General features: G+C 45.1%; 1 protein-coding gene and 1 pseudogene across 4 annotated transcripts in view; both read left to right on the top strand.

Moving 5' to 3' along the window:
- The window catches only part of CDH13 (cadherin 13), a 1446671-nt gene that overhangs the window by 1407433 nt on the left and 19230 nt on the right, over positions 1-20008 (top strand). For all 4 annotated transcript variants that reach the window (XM_064580856.1, XM_064580854.1, XM_064580855.1 and 1 more), the window contains 2 exons: positions 9260-9493; positions 11847-12065. In XM_064580856.1, the coding sequence (XP_064436926.1) occupies positions 9260-9493; positions 11847-12065 (453 nt within the window). The remainder of the gene's footprint in view (positions 1-9259; positions 9494-11846; positions 12066-20008) is intronic.
- Positions 12084-19144, top strand: LOC129046287 (H/ACA ribonucleoprotein complex subunit DKC1-like; annotated as a pseudogene).

Here is a 20008-nt window from a genome sequence, read left to right as displayed (position 1 = left end):
CGGTGGATGTGTTTCCTGATCCTCTAATATTGGACTACACGGGTTGGTTCAGATTGTGAAAACTCTTCAAGCTGTATATTTATAGAAACATAAGTGTTTCTATATTTCAATAAAAACTAAACAAAAAAACACACAACTGCACAGAGAGCGTGTACCTGGTCCACTATACCTTCCCCAGGAGGGCTATAACCATTCACATATTCTCCAAGTACCTGTGTACCCTAGAGATAGACTCTCGGCTTCCTACCACTCTATGGAAGGACAGTCTCAGCTGCTGGTGGGTTGATACTCCAGGAAAGGTGAGAGGCAGGTTGTCTGCAGAGGAAACAAAGCAAAGCTCGCATTCTCGGGTTCCCACAATCCTTTGCAAAAGGCAGAAGTACTACCATCTTATTTTCTACACACAGCTCTGCTTATCCAGTTGAGGACAATGACAAGGCAGCACCAATAGAGAATTTTCTTTTAGGTGCCTCTTTGAGACTAGAGACTGTGAGATCAGGATGGAGGAATATAAAAAGACAGTCAGGAGCAGGGCTGGAAACCTTTCTGTGCTTAACAGAAACAAAAAAATTCTTTGGACCTATTTGCCTGGGGCCCCAAAGCCAGTCTATACAGATCCTGGAGTCATGCATCACAATAGTATCGACAAGGCCCAGGTTTAGGCAATTTGGGGAGGAAAGGCACGTTAGTCCCTCCCTACGAATAGAGGCTAGGTTGTAACCCACGGAACAGTCAAGGATGAACAAGGCACTTTTCATAAATTGTTAACAGTTTTAATGAGTTACAAATCACCTAACAATGTGGTTCCTTTATAACTGAAATGCTTCTGTTTTGCTAAAAGCAAACTGGCTGTAAATGATTGGAAGAATAAAGCATTTAATCCTATAGACTAATAAGGTATGACCTTTCGTGTTGGCAAGCATTTTATCTTTGGAGATGAATATCATCATTTACCTTATGTGGTCCAGATTTTCTGAAAAGGTTAAGACAGTGCCTTCAGAGCACAGGAACTCTTCTGTTAAAGACTTCAATGAACACAGAATTGTTAGACTGTCTTTAAAAAAGGGGGGGATAATAACTGTTGAGGAAAATACTGAGATGGAGAGAGAACATTTGGGAATGCAGTAAGATGGAACCCCTTTGGGGATGTGCTGACTATAGGGCAAACCACAGCAATTAGCCCTGGGCCAATCCCTGTGTGATTTTTGCTCCTGCTCAGGTAATCACCAGAAAGGTCAAATGTTAGTCTCACTGTCTTGTGTGGGCTGAAAACTGTCACAAGCAATTTCTCCTAAGAGTTCTGGAATCCCACAGGGGATGGTCATGGGCAGGAAAGGCAGAACCGGCTGCTGACTCCCAGCTTGCCGTCTTTTGCTCAGAATTCTGTTAGGCTGGCCCTCCTGCCTTCTTCTTACCTATAACCTCATCTTTCTCCCCCTCCTTCTGTTCTGAAATTGTGCATGCCTCATCGTTCCATGAGTGTTACTGATGACTCTTAGATCCTCAGAGAAGATCTAAGTTGTGACTCCAAACACAAAACACAAATATTTTGCTTCAGTTGAGTCCAAGTGCCCTCTTTCCCAGCACCCATGTTTTGCAGAGAGTTTAAAGGAAAAAGGGGGGGAAAAACCCATTCTAGTTCTTCCTGGAGCTCAGTGCATATGAGATAGTTGGAGCCAGGAAGCCCATACCATCTTCAGCATCCATATTAAGTCTTGCTATGATTATCAAAGTGGCCCGTTCCCTATCTATTTTCATTTTGAAGACTAGGGGGAAGGATAACATAAAAACAAGCCAAATTATCACTAAACTCGGCAGCATGTTCTCATGACTTAGCAACTTGTATAAAGTATATTTGAGTCTGCCAGTGAAAAATGTGAGGTGGGTTCCCAAGAAGACACAGATATAGAACCAGGCAGAACAGCTGTAAGATTAAAATGGAATCCACTGAGATAATGATTTTTCATAGGCTAAGATACATCATGTCCCAACCTGCCTTTTCCCTCAGTCCCCTGTGTGATAGATGTTCAGATAATGCCATTTGACTCAAAATTGAAATACTGTGCAAAGTACATTTAGATTGATTAAAAGAGGGGAAAAAAAATGTTGTTCAACCCCACCGCGAAATGCCTACCAAAAACCAAGAGCCCCCAACTAGGGATGGGGGGGTGGGGCGGGGACCTGATCTTCAAACAGATGCCTAGATCTGTGGTCTTTGTCTTTTTGTGGATCCACCAAGTTCTAGATTGCGTGGGGGATGCAGTAAGATCATTTAGATTAATTCCACTTAAAATATGCTAGTTTGGATAAAATCAAGCCATTAGTTATGATGGCAACCCAATTAAGCCAGTTTAACACCCCTTATCTCAGCTGTTATCGTAATTGAGGAAGAAAAATAAATTGAAGACCCAGCCATCATTCCTCGTTACTTCAAGTACCAGTAAAATATCAATCACGTTGAAAATACTAGCTTCAATTTTGTCACTGACAAAATGGCCCAATAAAAATCTCCTGAGATTTTGTAATAGAGAGATTACACCCAGAGTTTGCTGAGAGTCTGTGGAGAGAGAAGGGGCCCAGCGCTCTGCTCTATCTGGACATGAGCCAGCTTCCCAACCTCCTTGGACCACCATAAGTGCGAGACTTATGCTCTCTCCGCCTCAGTTTCCCTCCCTGCCGGGTTGTTGTAAGGACTAGAAATCATGAATGCGAAGTTCCTGGCATCTCGTGAAACACCTAACAAAGAGTTAAGTCAACTGACTCAAATTGAGTTGTGGACAGATTTTCTAAACTTAGCATTTCAAAACCACTTCACTGGTCTGAGGCCAAGTAGAACACATCGACGACAGCCCTGGGGGAGGTCTGAGCGTTTTTCTAGGGAAGGGATGGGCCACAGGGCCCTCTACTCGGAGTAGGGCCGTAAGAAAATTGGCAGAACATGCCGCCTTCCTCGTGGGCATCATGCCTCCGTCTGAATGGGGGAGATTTAAGGCAATACTCTACCGACAGGAGGACATTTCCATGTTGACCAGCCAAATCAACTGTCTTAAGCATAATGCTTTCACACATTCATTGGGAAAAGAAACCGATTTGGGCACTGAAATGCTGGCCATCTTTGTCAGCTCAGTTCATCGTGCCCAAGTGTCTCTTAGCTAGTTCTCCTCTATAGTCCCCATTTCCCAGTTTGGGGATGAGCAAGGCCAGCTGCACAGCTGCAGCTAGAAGCCATCCCCCTGAGGCTCATACATCACAGATCCCAATCCCGCTGTGCTGTGCGCTCAGGCTCCTGAGTCCAGCCCTCCAGCCCCTGCTCCCGTGTCCCCACAACACTGGCCCCCAGCTGCTCTTCCTGTGCCCCCGCGCCTCATGCAAGTCCTCCCCTTCCGTGCCTGCAGCGTCGTCCTCCACTTTTATCAAAGCCACTCTCCTGCTTTAAAGTCTTTGAACGGCTTCCCACAAAATGGTCATACGATTTCCTCCTCCCAGAACAACTTCTCCCTCTCCAAAAGTATCCCCATCTCCTGCACATCTCCTCCCAAAGCCTTCTGATCTACCACCAGGCAGTAAGTTATTCCATGCCACAAGCTCTCATGTCTTCCCACCCTTGACAGGGCTGTCCTGCATCTGTTTACGTATCTGTTCCTGCCCGGGGGTCGCTGATTTCCACACAGGTGCAGCCAGGCACAGGGCAGAGTCCACGTACATGATTACTGATTGAATGAAATGAGATCAGCCTGTTTAACCTTGGCCTCCAAATCAACACTTCGCCTCCTTTTTGTTCCTTTTCCCTTAAGTTAGTAAAGTGGAAACACACCAAAACAAAAGCCAAAACGTTGAATTTTTTTAAAAACGGCTCAGACTTCAGATTAAGGTCTCCTGTGAAAGAACGTTCAAGTTTGAGTTGTGCAAATAATTGCCTCAGTTCTACCTTAAGTATTACCCATGGAAACCTGGCAGGATATTTTGCAAGTCTATTTTCTGGCCAGGTTCTGGGTTGGTTTACTATTAATTTTTTTTTTTTTTAATGTACAACAACGTTGGCAAGCTCTCCATTAACAAAGCAATTTTCTAAATGCTTATGAATTTAAAAGCAACGAGATTCCTGGCTCATGGGGCACAGGCCAAAACAGATTGGTAAATACTGATGCTGAAAAGCCAAAACAAATAGAACATGGGCTGAACACAACAATACAAAGGATCATCTTTTCTAGAAGAACCCTGGTTTAAGCTCACTTTTAAACACAGGTGCAAGTAAGTGTAGAAGCCTGTTCGTATGAAGTAAAAGATGTGGCATTTATTTGCTCACAGCTGCTTAGTGGAGGGCTTTTGGGATGGAGTAGAGTGCTGGACTCACACCTCTTTCCCCTACAAACAAGCCTCAGAAAGTAGCCAGGGTGCCCGCATTCTCTCAGGAGCCCACATCTAAACTCTTACTAAATCAACACATCCTCCTGATTTTCCTCCCAAAATGGAGTCCTCAAGCTTCCTTGAGACATCAGCTGAGGTCTCTCTCTCCTTATCACTGGTGTGGGCTCCCTGCCCTGAGCCCCAGTTCCACAGACCACATCCTAGACATGCTTTTTCCCTCCCCTAGGTGGGACAAGGGAGGACTGGAGTATAGACAGGGTCACAGAGTAGAAGCAAGATAGAGATGGAAACCTATGGAAATATATATGCCATATGTTTGGAAAGAGCAATTCATCATTAGCTTTTTCAAGTCCACCTAAATGAATTCAAAATCTACTGAGTGCCTGTTATATACCAGGCTGGAGAACAGTCCTGATGCTCAGAGCCCATGGGGCGCAGGAATGAGCTTCCTGCTTCCTGCCCACACCACCCCTTTTCCTGCATTTTATTCTTCATGTAGGCCAACTCACTTTCCTATTCCCCATATAAAACCACTTGCACTCATGATTCCCAAGGTAGGACCCATGCTGCATGCCTCTAGACCCAGCTCAGGGAGACCAGTGTGGGACCAGTGATTAGAAAAATCTCCTGCTTCCCTATATTTTGCAGAGCTAGCTCTGAAAGTTCTTGCTCAGATCCTAATGCTCTGTGCATACGAAGCCAGCCCATCCAACAGTGGTGAGAACAGGGACCCTACTCCTCTGAGGCGACTCTCTTGAAAACATGCATTTGGAGCTTTGCAACATGTGAAGACATGGTCCCTTCCATGCAGATGTTTATAGCAGCATTATTCCTATCAGACAAAGAGTGGAAACCACCCATTTGTCCATCAAAACATGGTCTGGCCCTGGAATACAGTATCATTCAGCCATAAAAAGGAAGGAAGTGATTCACACAACAGCATGGATGAACCTCAAAAACATGATGCCAAGTGAAAGAAGCCAGACACGAAAGGCCACGTACTCTATGATTTCATTTATAGAAATGTCCAGAAAACACAAATCTGTAGAGAAAAGAAGTATATCAGTGGTGGCCTAGAGGTAGAAGTAGGTATGGAAAGGTAGTACAAAGGGGCCTGGGGTTTCTTTCTTTGGGGTGATGGAAGAAAGGTTCTAAAATTAGGTGGTGGTGATAAGCACACCCCTGTAAATTTACCAAATATAAATTCATCATAAAAACAAATAAAAGAGTGAGAGAAAAGAAAGGAGAATCGGTGAAATATTTTTAAACCCCTGTATAACTTTTGAATTTATATTTCTGTTTCTGATTATTATAATGGTCATGGTTATTGTAAAGAAAATTTACCAAAAAAAAAATTATTATTTTAATGTTAATTACCTGGAGAGAGAATCACCATTTAGGCTTTGGTATATTTCTTCCTAATCTTTTTCTACTTCTAATTATATATTTTTAATTAGGATTACACTATGTTTTCAGTTGTGTCTCTTACTAACAAGATATAAAGTATATATATATGTTTAAAACATCTGAGTGATGGATCCTATCAGAGAAATCTCAGTATTTTCTGGCTAAAGTGGAAATCCTGTTTGGTCAGGATTCTGAATAAGATCAAATAAAAGGAAGAAAAAAAAAAGATCAAATAAAAGAAAATACCTATGAACAAAGGTGTCCCAGGCCAGCTGCCTGAACAGCAAGCACTCAGCCCTACTTCCAGGGTCTGCAGTGCCTTCAGTATGGAGGTGGGTGTGTTTCTCTGGAAGCAAGATCATGACCTTCATCAAATTCCCCAAGGGGAACCCACCTCCCATTCCATTTAAAACCTACTGCCAGGCATGGTTCCTCTCTCCAGGGCCCTTTCTTCTCCTAACCTATGAAGACAGAAGCCCATGCAACCACAGGCAAATCCCTCCACTCATTTGGAGGATGGACATCCTCTGATCCGTAAGCAGCTCCCCTGAGAACGTGGCCCATGGGCTCCTCTGAGGGAGCTGCAAGGAGGAGAAATCAAAATTCTAGCTCCATATCCTAGGAGTTTTGCTCAAATTGAGGCTTTGTCCCTATTGAAATAGAAAATCCATGAGGGAGGGCCCATTTTCAATCATGCTTTGGTTCTGTGTGTCATGAAACCCAGAAGTTCCAATATTTCCTGGGCCGCTGGAACCATTAGAGCCAAATGGGCTTGTGAAGAGTCATATTTTGAATTGCATCTGAATTCTGAATGGTGATTTTTTCTCCATCCTGTGATGTAAACTGGGAGAGACTATTTTCCTGAGGAGTTTGAGAGTCCGGTCTTCACCTTATCCATGAAAAAAACAAGCTCATTTTCCTTGATTTCAGAAGAAGACATCACCAGCCTGGCCTGGGAATAGCACACGGAGAAACGAAGACAGTAGTATAATTAAGTTCACAAAAGGCCGATTCTTACGGCCATATTTCAAATACTCGTAATGCCTTTTCATCCATTCTACCAAATGACGGCACTTCATAATATACTCAGAGCGAAAAAATATAATGGATTCCTCAGAGATATTCAATTATTCAATAAAAAAAAGGAAAAATAATTTTTCAGTAAAGAAATTCAACCAAATGACTAAAGCTGACAGTGAAAAACCAACTTCAAAGTAATTATGCATTTCTTTTGAGTTCTTGCTCCAACAAAAGTTGATGACGGGCCACCATTAGAAATAGCCATCCTTCTGCTGATGAATGATGGTGGTGTTTCGACGTTAGCAGATATTTATTGGAATGTTTACTCTGAAACTGTCATTGGGTGTTGATATATTTCAAGTTCCACCAGCCCTGCTAAAAAATGTCTATTCTCACTTCTTCATGACTCATTGCTCAACTACCTTCAAGCTGGTTTATTCCCCATCAGTGGACCCCTCTCCTAAAGAAGTCACCACCAGTCCCCTTCTCCTTGCAAAATCACATGGCTTCTCTTTACCCCTTATCCTGTGGGGCATCACGACGCATTTCATGGCTGTTCATTGCCTCCTCTTCCAATTTGCATCCCCTCTGTCTTCTGCAAACCACCAGCTGCTCTTTCAACTCTGGGGTTTCCTAGGCCCCCACCCCCCTGCCCTTCTGCCCTATCACGTTGGGTAACCTGATTGGCTAGGACCCTTTCAAAGCATCTATGCGGACAGGTCCTCAGTCACTACCCAGTGCCGGCGAGTCTCCTAAGCTCTGCGTGCTTCTAGACGGGTGCACTGAATCTGAGGGGCTGTTAGCACAGTCGGAGCTGAACTCATGTCTTTCCACTCCCCACTCCTTTCTGTTTTGGGGGGGTTCCCCCGCCCCCCCCGGCAGCCTCATCCAAGTGCTCTTTCTTATTCAAACTGCTCACATCATGCCTCAATCTGTTGCTGGTCTCCCTGCCTCCAGTGTCCAACATCTCCTGCCAATACCACGTGTGTTTCTAAAAATCAGATCAGATTGGCCCACTGCCTCTCTGAAAAACCTCCGGTGACTTCATGTGGTCTGGAGACTCAGTACCAGCAGCTGGTTGTGAAAGTCAGGCCCCAAGCTCTCCCAGACATCTCAGGGCTTGTCTGCTTGCTCCTCCCATCCACTCTAACAGCCCATGATGGCGCCAGGTGACACTGCCTACACCACGTAGACCAGGAGAGAAGGCTTGAGCCATAGCCAGTCTGAGTGTCGGCAGATGCCTCATGATCCTCCCAGCACAGTAGGCACAGGAGACTTGTAGGAGCTGCGATGGTCCATTTCCCACTGGCCTCCCTGGGTCCCCCCGGGAGGCTGTCACCGGACAGCTTCTCACGTCCTTCTGGGCCGATGAGGGATGAGGCTTCCTGCCTGGCCCTGCGAGGGGCCCAAAAGTGCTGGGAAGCAGCTTCCAAGTGGCCCCTCAGCAACAGGGCTGCAGATACCTGGCCCCGTGTGCTTAGTGTCACCTGCACAAGGACCAGCCTGCTCGCCCTTCTACTGTCTAGGTCAGGACGGATTAACCAGACTGAATCTGAAAAGGACTCGCCATGTCTTCACCTGCAGAATCTGTCAGCCCTCGCCTTGTCTTGCACTGGACACATGCACCCGGCGCTCAAATACTCACTACCCTGCGAACCCCCATGTGATTGAGAACTCAACTTGAAACTTGATGCGCATTTCAAGAAATAGTGTGTGAGGTGAAATAAAATTGGGCTTGGAAGTGCACATGAGAATAGGAAAAATAAAATGGAGCCAGACCTTAGGTTAGGCATAAACTTAGAGTACCGCATTTGACAGGTGCACCAAATCCTTTTCGGAATCGGGCAACTCTGTACGCTTGCGATCTGTGGCCTGTGAATTTGGATCTGACTTTTCTCACAGAAATTAGGAACTGTTAATGAGTGCTTGGTCCCAAGAGAAAACCTCTGATGTCTAGATGATTAAAAATAAATTTAGGGAAAGGTAAATAAACTCACTCTGAGTCTTCAAAACCTGGATTAGCTCGCTCGCTCTCTGCAGTCATCTACCCAGTTAGACAGAGCTTTTTCACACATACAAAACCCAGTCTTCTCTCATGGGGCCTCCATCCTCCCCGTACCATCAACACCCGTGAATACCTGGCTATTTAGATAAAAGGTTTCATTCGCTAAGCGAGAAAAGGTCCTATTTATTATATCCATTCTTTGCTTTCAGCGTGTTAGGATGGCTTGTGTGCTAGAAGCTGCACATTCTAAGTTAGGTAAAGGCTAAAGAATTGAAATCAAAAGTTCTATATATGAGAAAGGGCCACTAGGCTTGATACAAATACGTAAGCTATTCGGTCAGTCCTGTTCGAACCCTATTAGCGATAATAAAGGTGTCAAGGGCCCTGGAGGAAAGCACTGTGGCAGATTGCTCTGGCCTGGGCCCAGCTGCCTGCTAACCTCTCCCTCCTTCCCCATAGGCAACCCTCCCGCTACTGGGACCGGAACTTTGCTGATCACTCTGGAGGACGTAAACGACAACGCCCCCTTCATTTACCCCACAGTCGCTGAAGTCTGTGATGATGCCAAAAACCTCAGCGTCGTGATTTTGGGAGCATCAGATAAGGATCTTCACCCAAATACAGACCCTTTCAAATTTGAGATCCACAAACAAGCTGTTCCCGATAAAGTCTGGAAGGTCTCCAAGATCAATAGTAAGTCGGGTTACACGTTCTGTGGCTGTTCCTCTGGCTTTGAAACCTCATTTCCCTGGCTTGTCTTCCTTTTCACACTGTTCCTCCCTCCTCCTCTCTCCTTTCCTCCATGCTCTGCATCCTATGCTCTCCATCCTACGCTGTGTACTATGCATCCTGTACTCTCCATCCTATACCGTACACTCCATGCTCTGCATCCTATGCTCTCCATCCTACACTGGCAGAACAATCTTTGTAGAGTCTTAGCCTCTAACCCTCCATCTTGTGCTTTACGTGGGAGGCTTCCTCAAAATTAGCTTTATCTTTGCAACAACCGTGGCTTTGATGTTCAACCGTGATATCGTCGCACATCTGTCCTGTCCCTGACCTATGAGACTTGCAAGCCATGTCCCTTTCTACCAGTCTTTTCATGTGGGAAGGTGGAATTCAAAACTCGGCCTGACATTTTCCATACGTGCTCAATTCAGCAGCATCCCTGTATCCACAAGCACGTGCTTCCCCCCCTGTGGCAAATGTGAACTCACTATGAAGTTCACCTTGTTTTGCAATAAAGTAAAAAACCAGAACCCACGCACCGGACGCACACTCTCTCCAGCAGTGAACTTCCCCTGCAACTGACCCAGCCAGGGTACCCTCCTCATCCACCAGCAGTAGAATTTTCGAGAGGGATTGGGAATTACTAATTTCATTAAGTCTTGAAAATGGGTTGTACAATTGTGCATAAAATTTTCTATTAAAAAATCTCATATGTATTGAATGGCCTTATCTCATATCTCATTTTACTAGAGCCTTCCTCTTGTTATTGATTCCATTTGCCTGTTTGTCTATTTTATTGCTTTTTAAAGAATGAGTTCTGTTATGCTGATTACTTTTAATTAAAACAGCCCTCCTCTTGTCTGAGGGGTTAGCATGCTTCCTTTGCTAGTTTTTGTGGCTACAGCAGATTGGAATAACCACCACCGGCTCTTTCCAGAAGGTCCCAGCTGGAACTTTCTTACTCAAGTTTCTCGTCCACACAAGTGAGATGGGAAGATTGTTCCTTGCATTAACCCGTCACGCAACTACGGTGACTACACACGTTGGTTATTTCTGCTGCTTCTCCTTCTGGTCAGGATGACACTTCATCTGTTTCTGTTTTCATGTTATTGCTCTGTTTTCCTCATGGTTTTATTTAAGAGACAGCTGACTTTTCAGTTCTTTTCCTGGTCCCAGTTTTGGTATTTTTTTTAATACCTAGCACTGTTCATGCCCAGAAAGGGGAGAGTCAAAAAAAAAAAGGGGGGGTGGCACCTGGGTGGCTCAGTCAGTTGGGCTCGGGTCATGATCTCAGGGGTGTGAGGCTGAAACCCGTGTCGGCCTCCACATTCAGTGCGGAGTCTGCTTGAGATGCTCCTTCTCCCTCTGCCCCTTCCCCCACTCATGGGCTCCCTCTCTCTCTCTCTCTCTCAAAAAAAAAAAAAAAAAAATCACTAGTCATGTGAGTTACTGAAAAGAGAATAGCCCGAGGCTAAACACAGGGTCCAGGTGGGGTGGCCACTTTTGCATGCTGCCCAAGGCCAGGCTCACAGCACACGCTCCCAGCAAACGGGCCGAAATCTAAGTGCCCCTGCTGGGGTGGTGTGTCACATTCCCACCCAGATCCAGAGCTGTGGCTGAGGACCAATAAAGCTGTAGGCTATGGAACCTGTCCCCATGGCCACATCCAGGGGTCGTGTCCACGTTTAGAGTGAGTGGATGGTTTTGGAGTGGTTGGGTTTTTTTTTTTCCTTTTGGTCTAAGAATTTATTTTGAGTATTTGAATTTGGATTCTTAAATAAAAATGCTCTCAGCTGATCATTTCATTTTTTTCTCTTTTTTACTTTTTTCCACCTTCATTGACGTGTAGTTAACAGACAAAAATTGTATATAGTTAAGATGCACACTGTGACGATGGGAAAATGGGTTTTTAAGTCAGTTTTTCCGGATGTCGAATGTGATCTTGGCAAAGATAGTTTTATCGGTGTAATAAATCTGCAGGGAGGAGTTCTTAGTAGGCAGTCACCTTCACAAAAGTGGGTCCCCTTGAAATAGATTATCACAGCACTGAACCACAGGACTCCTTGGCCATGGAATGTTCTATCTGGCACCTCGGATGCCACAGCCCCCAGCCACACGTGGTTGCTGGACATTTGAGGTGTGGTTAGCACAACTGAGGAGATGAATTTGAATTTTTAAGGAATTTAAGTTTAAACACGCCCATGGTTATAAACCAATACGCAATGCCTGATTGGTGTGGTTTTCATCGCCAAAACCTCACCCTTTTATTTGGGAAAGTCTAACCCTCTCTCACGAAGGTCCTCCTTGGCTCCCCCAGATACGCACGCCCTGGTAAGCCTTCTTCAAAACCTGAACAAAGCCAACTACCACCTGCCCATCATGGTGACAGATTCAGGGAAACCACCCATGACGAACGTCACTGACCTCAGGGTACACGTGTGTTCCTGCAAGAACTCCAAAGTGGACTGCAACGCGGCGGGGGCCCTGCACTTCAGCGTGACCTCAGTCCTGCTCATGTCCCTCTTCAGCTTGGCTTGTAAGTAACCCAGCTCTGGCGCATGCACGAGTGCGAACACCTAACTTCCCCCGAGCCCCTGTTTTCCATAGAGCTTTCGAAAAAATTCATTCCCGAGGAAGCGCTCATTCTTGGTTTATGTCTGTATAATAGTGTTTCGTGTAAAAGTGTTCCAACTACTGTTGGAAGGCGTCTTCACATCCCCCCGCCAGCCAGTCTGGGGAATTGTGCAAAGACATTCAGGGCAACCCACAGACCAGGTAACGAGAAATGCCCTGCTGATGACACCAAATTTAGGCTAATAAGAACGTGCCACATTAGGGAACTGGTCTACCAGGGCCTTATTTCTCTCTGCATTGTGCAGAAGAATCTTTGGCAAGGTTAAAGTAGGTAGTCTGCCTTTTTAAGAACAGTCGTGAGAATTCACGGAGGGAGGCTGGGCTGTAGGAAAAGAGATAAATGCATAATTCATACTTTTTTTTCCCCGCTGACTGGTAGTAATGGCTGTAATATAATGAAGCGTAATTTTAAACAAATGAATTGTTATGCTGAGTAATATAAAGTGAGCATAAAATGAATAGATATGTGTATCAGATATTTCCTATGCATGGAGTACTAGCCCAACGTTAACCTTAGCAATTACGCACATGTAGGTAATGCCATTGACATCTTCTTGGGCTTTGGTATTTATATTTTGAGAAGGTTATCAGTGTAAGTGTGAATTGGGAACTTGAGAAATTGCTGATTGGGGAAAAAAGGGAACAGAAGTTATGACTTCCCGGTGACAGTGGTAAGTGGGATCAACAGGAAGTCACACATTCCAACCTCAGACATTTACTGTGTATAAAGCTCTGTGCTGGGCCAGCATCCTGGGGCAGAGCTAAGGAGAACATCTTACAATGAGAAGTGTCTCTTTGGATGGATGAATGGGATGGAAGGACAAATGGGTGGATGGAAGGATGGATGGATGGATAGAAGGACGGATGGATGGACAGATAGAAGGATGGATGGGTGTTTGGATGGATAGAATGGATAGATGGATGGATGGTTGGATGGATGGATAGATAATGATGGATGGATAAATGGAAAGAAGAAAGGATGGATGAAAGAAAATATACTCTCCCCTTTCTTTTCTTCTCTTTTTCTTTCTTCTTTTTTTCTTTCTTTTTCCTTTCTTTTCAAGAAATAAACTATTACAGATAAAGGTGAAATCCCCTATATTTTTCTCCCCAGTTTCATTTCCTATTCTTTCTCCCCAGAGCAAATACTATAATGACTTAGAGTGTTCCAGATGTTTTTTTTTTATTTTTTAAACATTTTTATTTATTTATTTGAGAGAGATTGTGTGTACACACATGCGTAAGGAGGAAGGGCAGATGGAGAAGACTCTGCGCTGAGCAGGGAGCCTGACTCGGGGTTTTATCTTAGGCTACTGAGATCATGACCTGAGCCCAAAGCAGATGCTTAACCGACTGAGCCATCCAGGTACCCCCAGATGTTATTTTATATGTTTACACACACACACGCACGCACACACACACACACGCACACACACCACTTATAGTTCTATTTTGTGCAGCTTATAAAACTTTATGTAATTCATGTTATCCTGAGCATGATGTTCTGTAACTTGCTTTTCTTCCTCCCCACACTGCATTTCCAAGGTACTTCTATGTTCTTCTAATTTGGGGGTTGGCGAACTTTTACCAGAAAGGGCTGGGCAGCAAATATTTTGGGCTCTGTGGACCACATCAGCTTTGTCACATATTCCTTTTTATTGCTCTTTTGTTGTTTCTCTCTTTTGTTTTTCCCCACTCTTTAAACATGGGAAACCATTCTGAGCTCAAGAGCCGCACAAACACACTCTAGCCCAACAGCTGTAGGTTACACCTGCCCCAGTCCTTTCATTTTAACTGATACAGAGAATCTGTCATATGAACACTGTGCACTGTATTCCCCAGTCAACAGACACATCAGGATTATTTACAATGTCCTTCTCTGATCAATTCTATTGCAGTAAACATCTGGAATCTGTTTCCCACCAGCTTCTCAAGTCAGTGCTGGACAGACAGCAAGCCCAGCACTAGGTGTGGTTTCTAGGAGTCACTGGAACTCACACAGAACAGAGCCTGGGTAAACTAGAGGGCTGTACTTCTTGTGTGACTGTAAAGAAAAAAGTGTGTCGTGCATGTGTCCGTGTGTGTGTGTGTGTGTGCACACGGGCACACAAACGTGTGTGTGCACAGAGAAAGAGATGGTAATTGAGCGGCCACTCACACATCAGCCTCCATAAACCCAGTTATCACAACATCAAAGCCTGACTCTCAATGACACTTTGCTACTCTGGACTGCCAGTGAGTTTTTAAAATGGAGACTTCCTGAACATGGTGGACAAGGAAGTATTTAGTTTGCCGAAGAAATGTAAGAAGAAAAAGGAGCGGAAGTCATCACCAGAGGAAGATGTAGCATAAATACAATACACTGAAGAATTTCTTATCACACGTGAGTCCGAGGTGGCTCAGATGGACACATCTCAGTGGCCCCTGTTGCTCAAGGACTTTAATAAGCTAAATGTGAGGACAACACACGATACACCTCTTCCTTGTGGTTCAAATCCTCTGAAGTGGGAGACTGGGGACTATATTAGGACAGCTTTCATTCATCTTGACAAGCACCTCCAGCCCCTCTGCCCATGAGGTGGTAGCCTGGATCCAGTGGATACTTTGGGTGTAGAAGACAGGATGCAGTGGTGTTCTGGATCCCAATGGGAGTGGCTTGTTGAATCGTGTGCCTAGAACAAGCCACTCACTTATTGAAATCCCAACAGAGTTTATGCAAAGAGTATGTGGGAATTGTCCGGCTACACAGTGCTCTGGAAGGGAGCACTCAACTTTGTGGTGCCCTAGGAACCCTGACGGGTGACTTATTCTAGGGACCCCCACTTATTGCTGCAGGAAAGAGGCAACTCTGAGTGCGGACCATATACAAGAGTAAGATAGTCGAGTATGATCCTGAAAGAAGACTAGGAATCTGGAGTTGTGAGGCTGGAACCTATATTCAGATGCTGTGTGTGCACCTTACTTCATTATTGGGAGTGGGTGGTCAGATGCAGGAACTTCGGAGGGTTCATTCTGGGGTAATGAGTGGAAAGGACCATCTGGTGGCAATGCCCGATGTGCTCGATGCCCAGCGATTGCATGACAGCCACAGGGATGAGGCATATCTGCGGCAAGCTGTTCACCCTTGGAAAAGCTGCTGCCTTCTCATCAGTGGCTGGTGATGAAAGACACTGCAGTGACCACAATCTGCTATGGGGCAAAGATCATGCTTCTAGGGGTTCTTCGGTTTGAGGATGGCATCAAAGTCACTCAGGAGTTGGTGGTCATCACCACCAACGGGGAAGCAGTCTGCGTGGCTGTTGTATTAATGACCACAGCAGTGATCTCTATCTGGGACCAGGGTATATGGTAGCCAAGATCAAGAGAGGAATCATGGAGAGACACACTTACCCTCGGAAGTGGGGTTTAGGTCCAAGGGAAGTCAGAAGACGCTGATGATCAAGCAGGGCCTTCTAGGTCAGCATGGCAAGGCCACAGACAGCACGCCTGCCACAAGGATGCAGGAATATGTGGACCACAGTGACCACAAACAGAGGGGCGCCTCATGGCTCAGTCGGCTGAATATCTGACTCTCAAATTTGGCTCAGATCATGATCTCTGGGGTTGTGAGACTGAGCCCCACGTTGGGCTCTGCACTCAGCAGGGAGTCTGCTTCTCTCTCTCTCTCTCCCCCCTGGCTCACACATGCACTCTCTCTCTCTCTCTCTCAAATAAATAAAAGAGAGAGAGAGAGGTGGTGGCCAAAGTGGTAAAAGCCCTGAAGCAGCAGTGAGAGAGTGAAGAAGGAAAAGAGGAAGAAGAAGGATAAGAAGGCCAAAGCTGCTCTAGAGAGTTGGGCGACCCCGGGGATGGAGATGGTGATACCACCAAAAAGAAGAAGAAGAAGAAGAAGAAAATAAAAGTGGGAGTGGCTTCTGGGTCATGGACACCACTTTAAGCACTGTGCCCAGTTGGGAGGAGAAATTAAAGCCTTCCTGAGAAAACAGAATTCCTTTTGTTCTTGAGAGAACCAGGAAGGGTGGAGAGATCCGGCACATCGTAGCTGCTACCTGAGAACTACCTGATGTTCCCTGCTGTGGTCCTCCCATCCCGTCCTGTTTGAAGGATAAGGGTGAAGGAGGCAGGTTCGATGGGATGCCCTTCTCTGCTTGGGAGAGTTAGGAAACCTCTCCTTCAGACCCAGAACAGCCCAGGAACCATCTGCGGCCATTTCCCGGTGGCTATTTTAACAGCATAATTCTCTCCTGCATGGCACCGACCCATTTAAAAAGTTTCTAAGCATCACTCAGTGAAATGGTGGGGGGCAACTAAAAGAATAGAACTGAACCACATTGTTCACTGGGGGGATAAATCTTTTCTCCCTGTCCTATGAGGACAGTAGTCTGTTCTGATGTCAGGCTACCTGTCACCCCATATTTCCCTTGTGGATTATTTCCAGCCCTTCCCTGGCTTGGTGGACTCTGTGTCCGAATTTGGAGCCTGTGCGTGGACTCTGTGTCCGAATTTAGAGCCTCAGCTCCACGCACCTGAATCCCTCTGCCTACATGTGTTTGTGAAAGAAGCTAAAAAATCTGCTCTGTAGTCTCCTCTTTTAACCCTCCTTTCCTTTCAAAGGATGCAATCACTCCTCCCCAGTGCTGGGAGAAGGTTCTAATTTTTACCTATTTTAATAGGATGGAGACTTCCTACCTCTGCTTGTTGAAATACAGATTTCTGGGCCCATCCGACCCAGATGTGGAACCCACATCCCAGGTGACACTGGCCTCCAGCACACGGACCCAGTGTCTGTGCATATTTATACAATATCTTTTATAATAATACGCATGTCTGCCACTAGCAATCCATATATTAAATATTAGTAAGACTTAACCTAATAGTGTGGATTAAGGGGAATATAAATAATGGAGCAGCATTTTCCTCTCCTCAACCAGGGTTTTTCCTGTGCCCCCTATTGGAGACCCGTGGCCTACAGAGGTCAGTAGTGAGCAGATTCCCAAAGATTGCCCACTTCTCTCTCTCACCTGATCACTAATCCAGGGCAGAATCGCCTGGTAACTCCTAAAGAACTTACGTTCATTTTATACTCAAAATAGTATCATCGAGAAAAGACAGATGTGTGCATACCATGGTTGAGATGTCAAATGTGCTTCTTGTTCTCACAAAAGGAGCCATCCCTTGCTAGGAACACAGAGCTGTCCCCCTGTAGGTAAGTAAGGCCACCTGTAGGTAACGTCAAAATCATGTGTGCGAACCCCTTCTTTGAACCCTTGCTCGTAAAACTACAGCAATCACACCATACAACATGGCGGCGGGGGGGGGGGGGGCGTTTTCTCCTCCCTTCAAATAACACTGAGATCCAGGTAGACTAGCATGAACCAAATACCCTAATGTCCCATGGCTTTTTTTATTTTCTTCGTTGGCCAGGAGATTTTATCCCACTTTATAGGTGAGAAAACTGATGCTCAGAGAGGTCCCAAGCTGGGCCAGCGGTGAGGCCAGCATTCACTTAGACTGCCTCTCGTGGGAGAAAGTAGTAAAAACATTTCAGGTGGTTATGACAGCCTAGAACTGAGGGGTCTGCATCTCCTCTGACAGCTAGAACTAAAGGGAATAAAACTAATGACATTGGACGTAATAAAAAATGTAAATGGAATTAATTTTACTGCCAGTTTTGCTGTTGAAGGTATGTGTTGCTGACACTGAAGAGCTGTGCCGTGCTGGCCCTAAGACCCTCTCAGTGAAGGGCTGGTATCTCTCTTTTTTTTTTTTTTTTTTTTATTTGAGTGAGAGAGAATGAGAGACAGAGAGCACGGGAGGGAAGAGGGCAGAGGGAGAAGCAGACCCCCTGCCGAGCAGGGAGCCCGATGCGGGACTCGATCCCGGGACTCCAGGATCATGACCTGAGCCGAAGGCAGTCGCTCAACCAACTGAGCCACCCAGGTGCCCCTGGGCTGGTATCTCTCTTAGGCTGTGTCGGGGCGGGGGGTTTGTAGGGCTCTGTGTGGTGTGACTCAGGCAGCTCCAGGAAAGAATATCATCCTGAAACCTTTTTGAACATTGTTTTAGGCTTAATTAATCAGCAATATCAAGAACATAAAAAGACGTGTCAGGTGAACCATATTAACAAGTACCAAAATTAAATGTCTCTACATTGGCGAGGAGGGAGAATTGAATTGTAACCTCAATCACAATGAAAAAGTTTAAAGATGTGACCAAGAGGAGCAAAACAGCCGCTGAAAATACCTTTAATTCTAATGCTTTTGGTGAAGGTATTATTTGGACATAGAATTCACCCATTTCTAAGGGTACCGTTGGATGCGTTTTGGTAAATGTACACAATTGTGTAGCCACACCAAATACCAAGGTACAGTTTCCTTGTGTGCCTTCGCTATTGATCCCCTCCCCTGAATCCAGACCCTCATTGGTCTGCCTTGTCTGATCACTTGCTTGCCTTTCTAGAATTTTCTATACATGGAATCATACAGTCCATGTCATTGAATGTATCAATATTTTGTTCCTTTTTATTGTGAAATGTGTTCTGGGCAGAGACAGGGCCTGGGAAGCACCCAACCCGGGTGGAGCAGGCTGCCCTCTGCCTGCAGATGGCCCTGAGTCGTGCTTTACACAAGAGCTATGGCCCCTTGAAGGAGTGCAACTGCATGGATAATGACAGTTGATCTCCTAGGGCTTCTAAGTGCCACGCACGCGCAAAGCTAAGAGCTTTACGTAAATTATATAGACTATCTCATGTAATCAAGTCAATAGCCCTCAGAGGTAGGATCTCTTATGTTACAGTCTGAATTGACTTAAACAGGGACTGGAGACTTTTTTAATTTAGTGGGTTTTATTCAGTCAATATTTTTCCTCAGTGACCAAAATTATTATTTTAAGTTATTAACACCACACTGGACAATGTTTTTTAGCAGCTTTATTGAGCTATAATTTACATAACATATAATTTACCTGCTCTCATTAATTTATCTGCTATACTGATTCTGGTAAATGTATAGCATTCTATAATACCAGAATCTAGTTTTAAGACATTTCCATTACTGTATAAAGTTACCTTGTGCCCCTTTACAATCAGACCTTGCCCCTATCCCAGCCCTGGGCAATTTCTGATCTTTCTGTCTATAGTTATTCCTTGCCTGGACATTTGATTTGAATGGCATCATAAAATATGTAGTCCTTTTCATCAGATGTCTATCACTTAGCATAATGCTTTCGAGGTTCATTCATGTTGAGGCATGTATCAGTAGATTTTTGTTTTTGCTTTTTTATATATACAGTTTTTTTTAAGATTTTATTTATTTATTTGACAGAGAGAGACACAGTGAGAGAGAGAACACAAGCAGGGGGAGTGGGTGAAGGAGAAGCAGGCTTCCCGCCAAGCAGGGAGCCCGATGAGGGGCTCGATCCCAGGATCATGACCTGAGCCAAAGGCAGACGCTTAACGACTGAGCCACCCAGGCACCCCTATCAGTAGTTTTTTTTATTATTGAGTAGTATTTCACTGTATAGATATACCACATTTTAAAAAATGCACTCACCAGTTGATGGATATTTGAGTTGTTTTCCAGTTTGGGGATTGTATGAATAATGCTGCCATGAACATCCATGTGCATGGCCTTGTGGGGCACTGCCCATGCTTTTGAGAGGAAATGTTTTGACATCAGCTATTATGAATTTAGGAAAGGTCCCAGTTCCATGGCAGTGATGTAGAACCTAAGGTATGCTTAGGGAACCAAGGAGAGGAGCCTGACAGGTTCTGCCAAGCATCTGCTCTCCATTGATATCTGCTTCAGCCTTCTATTAGAAAACCATGTCCTGATCAGGAACATTGGG

This window comes from Mirounga angustirostris, unplaced genomic scaffold (genome assembly GCF_029215605.1).
Source record: "Mirounga angustirostris isolate CCGP_5_RB_7025 unplaced genomic scaffold, mMirAng1.0.hap1 SCAF_16, whole genome shotgun sequence".
Classification (NCBI taxonomy): Eukaryota; Metazoa; Chordata; class Mammalia; order Carnivora; family Phocidae; genus Mirounga; species Mirounga angustirostris.
The sequence above is the reverse complement of the archived record's forward strand: the minus strand, read 5'-3'. Positions and strand labels throughout refer to the sequence as shown.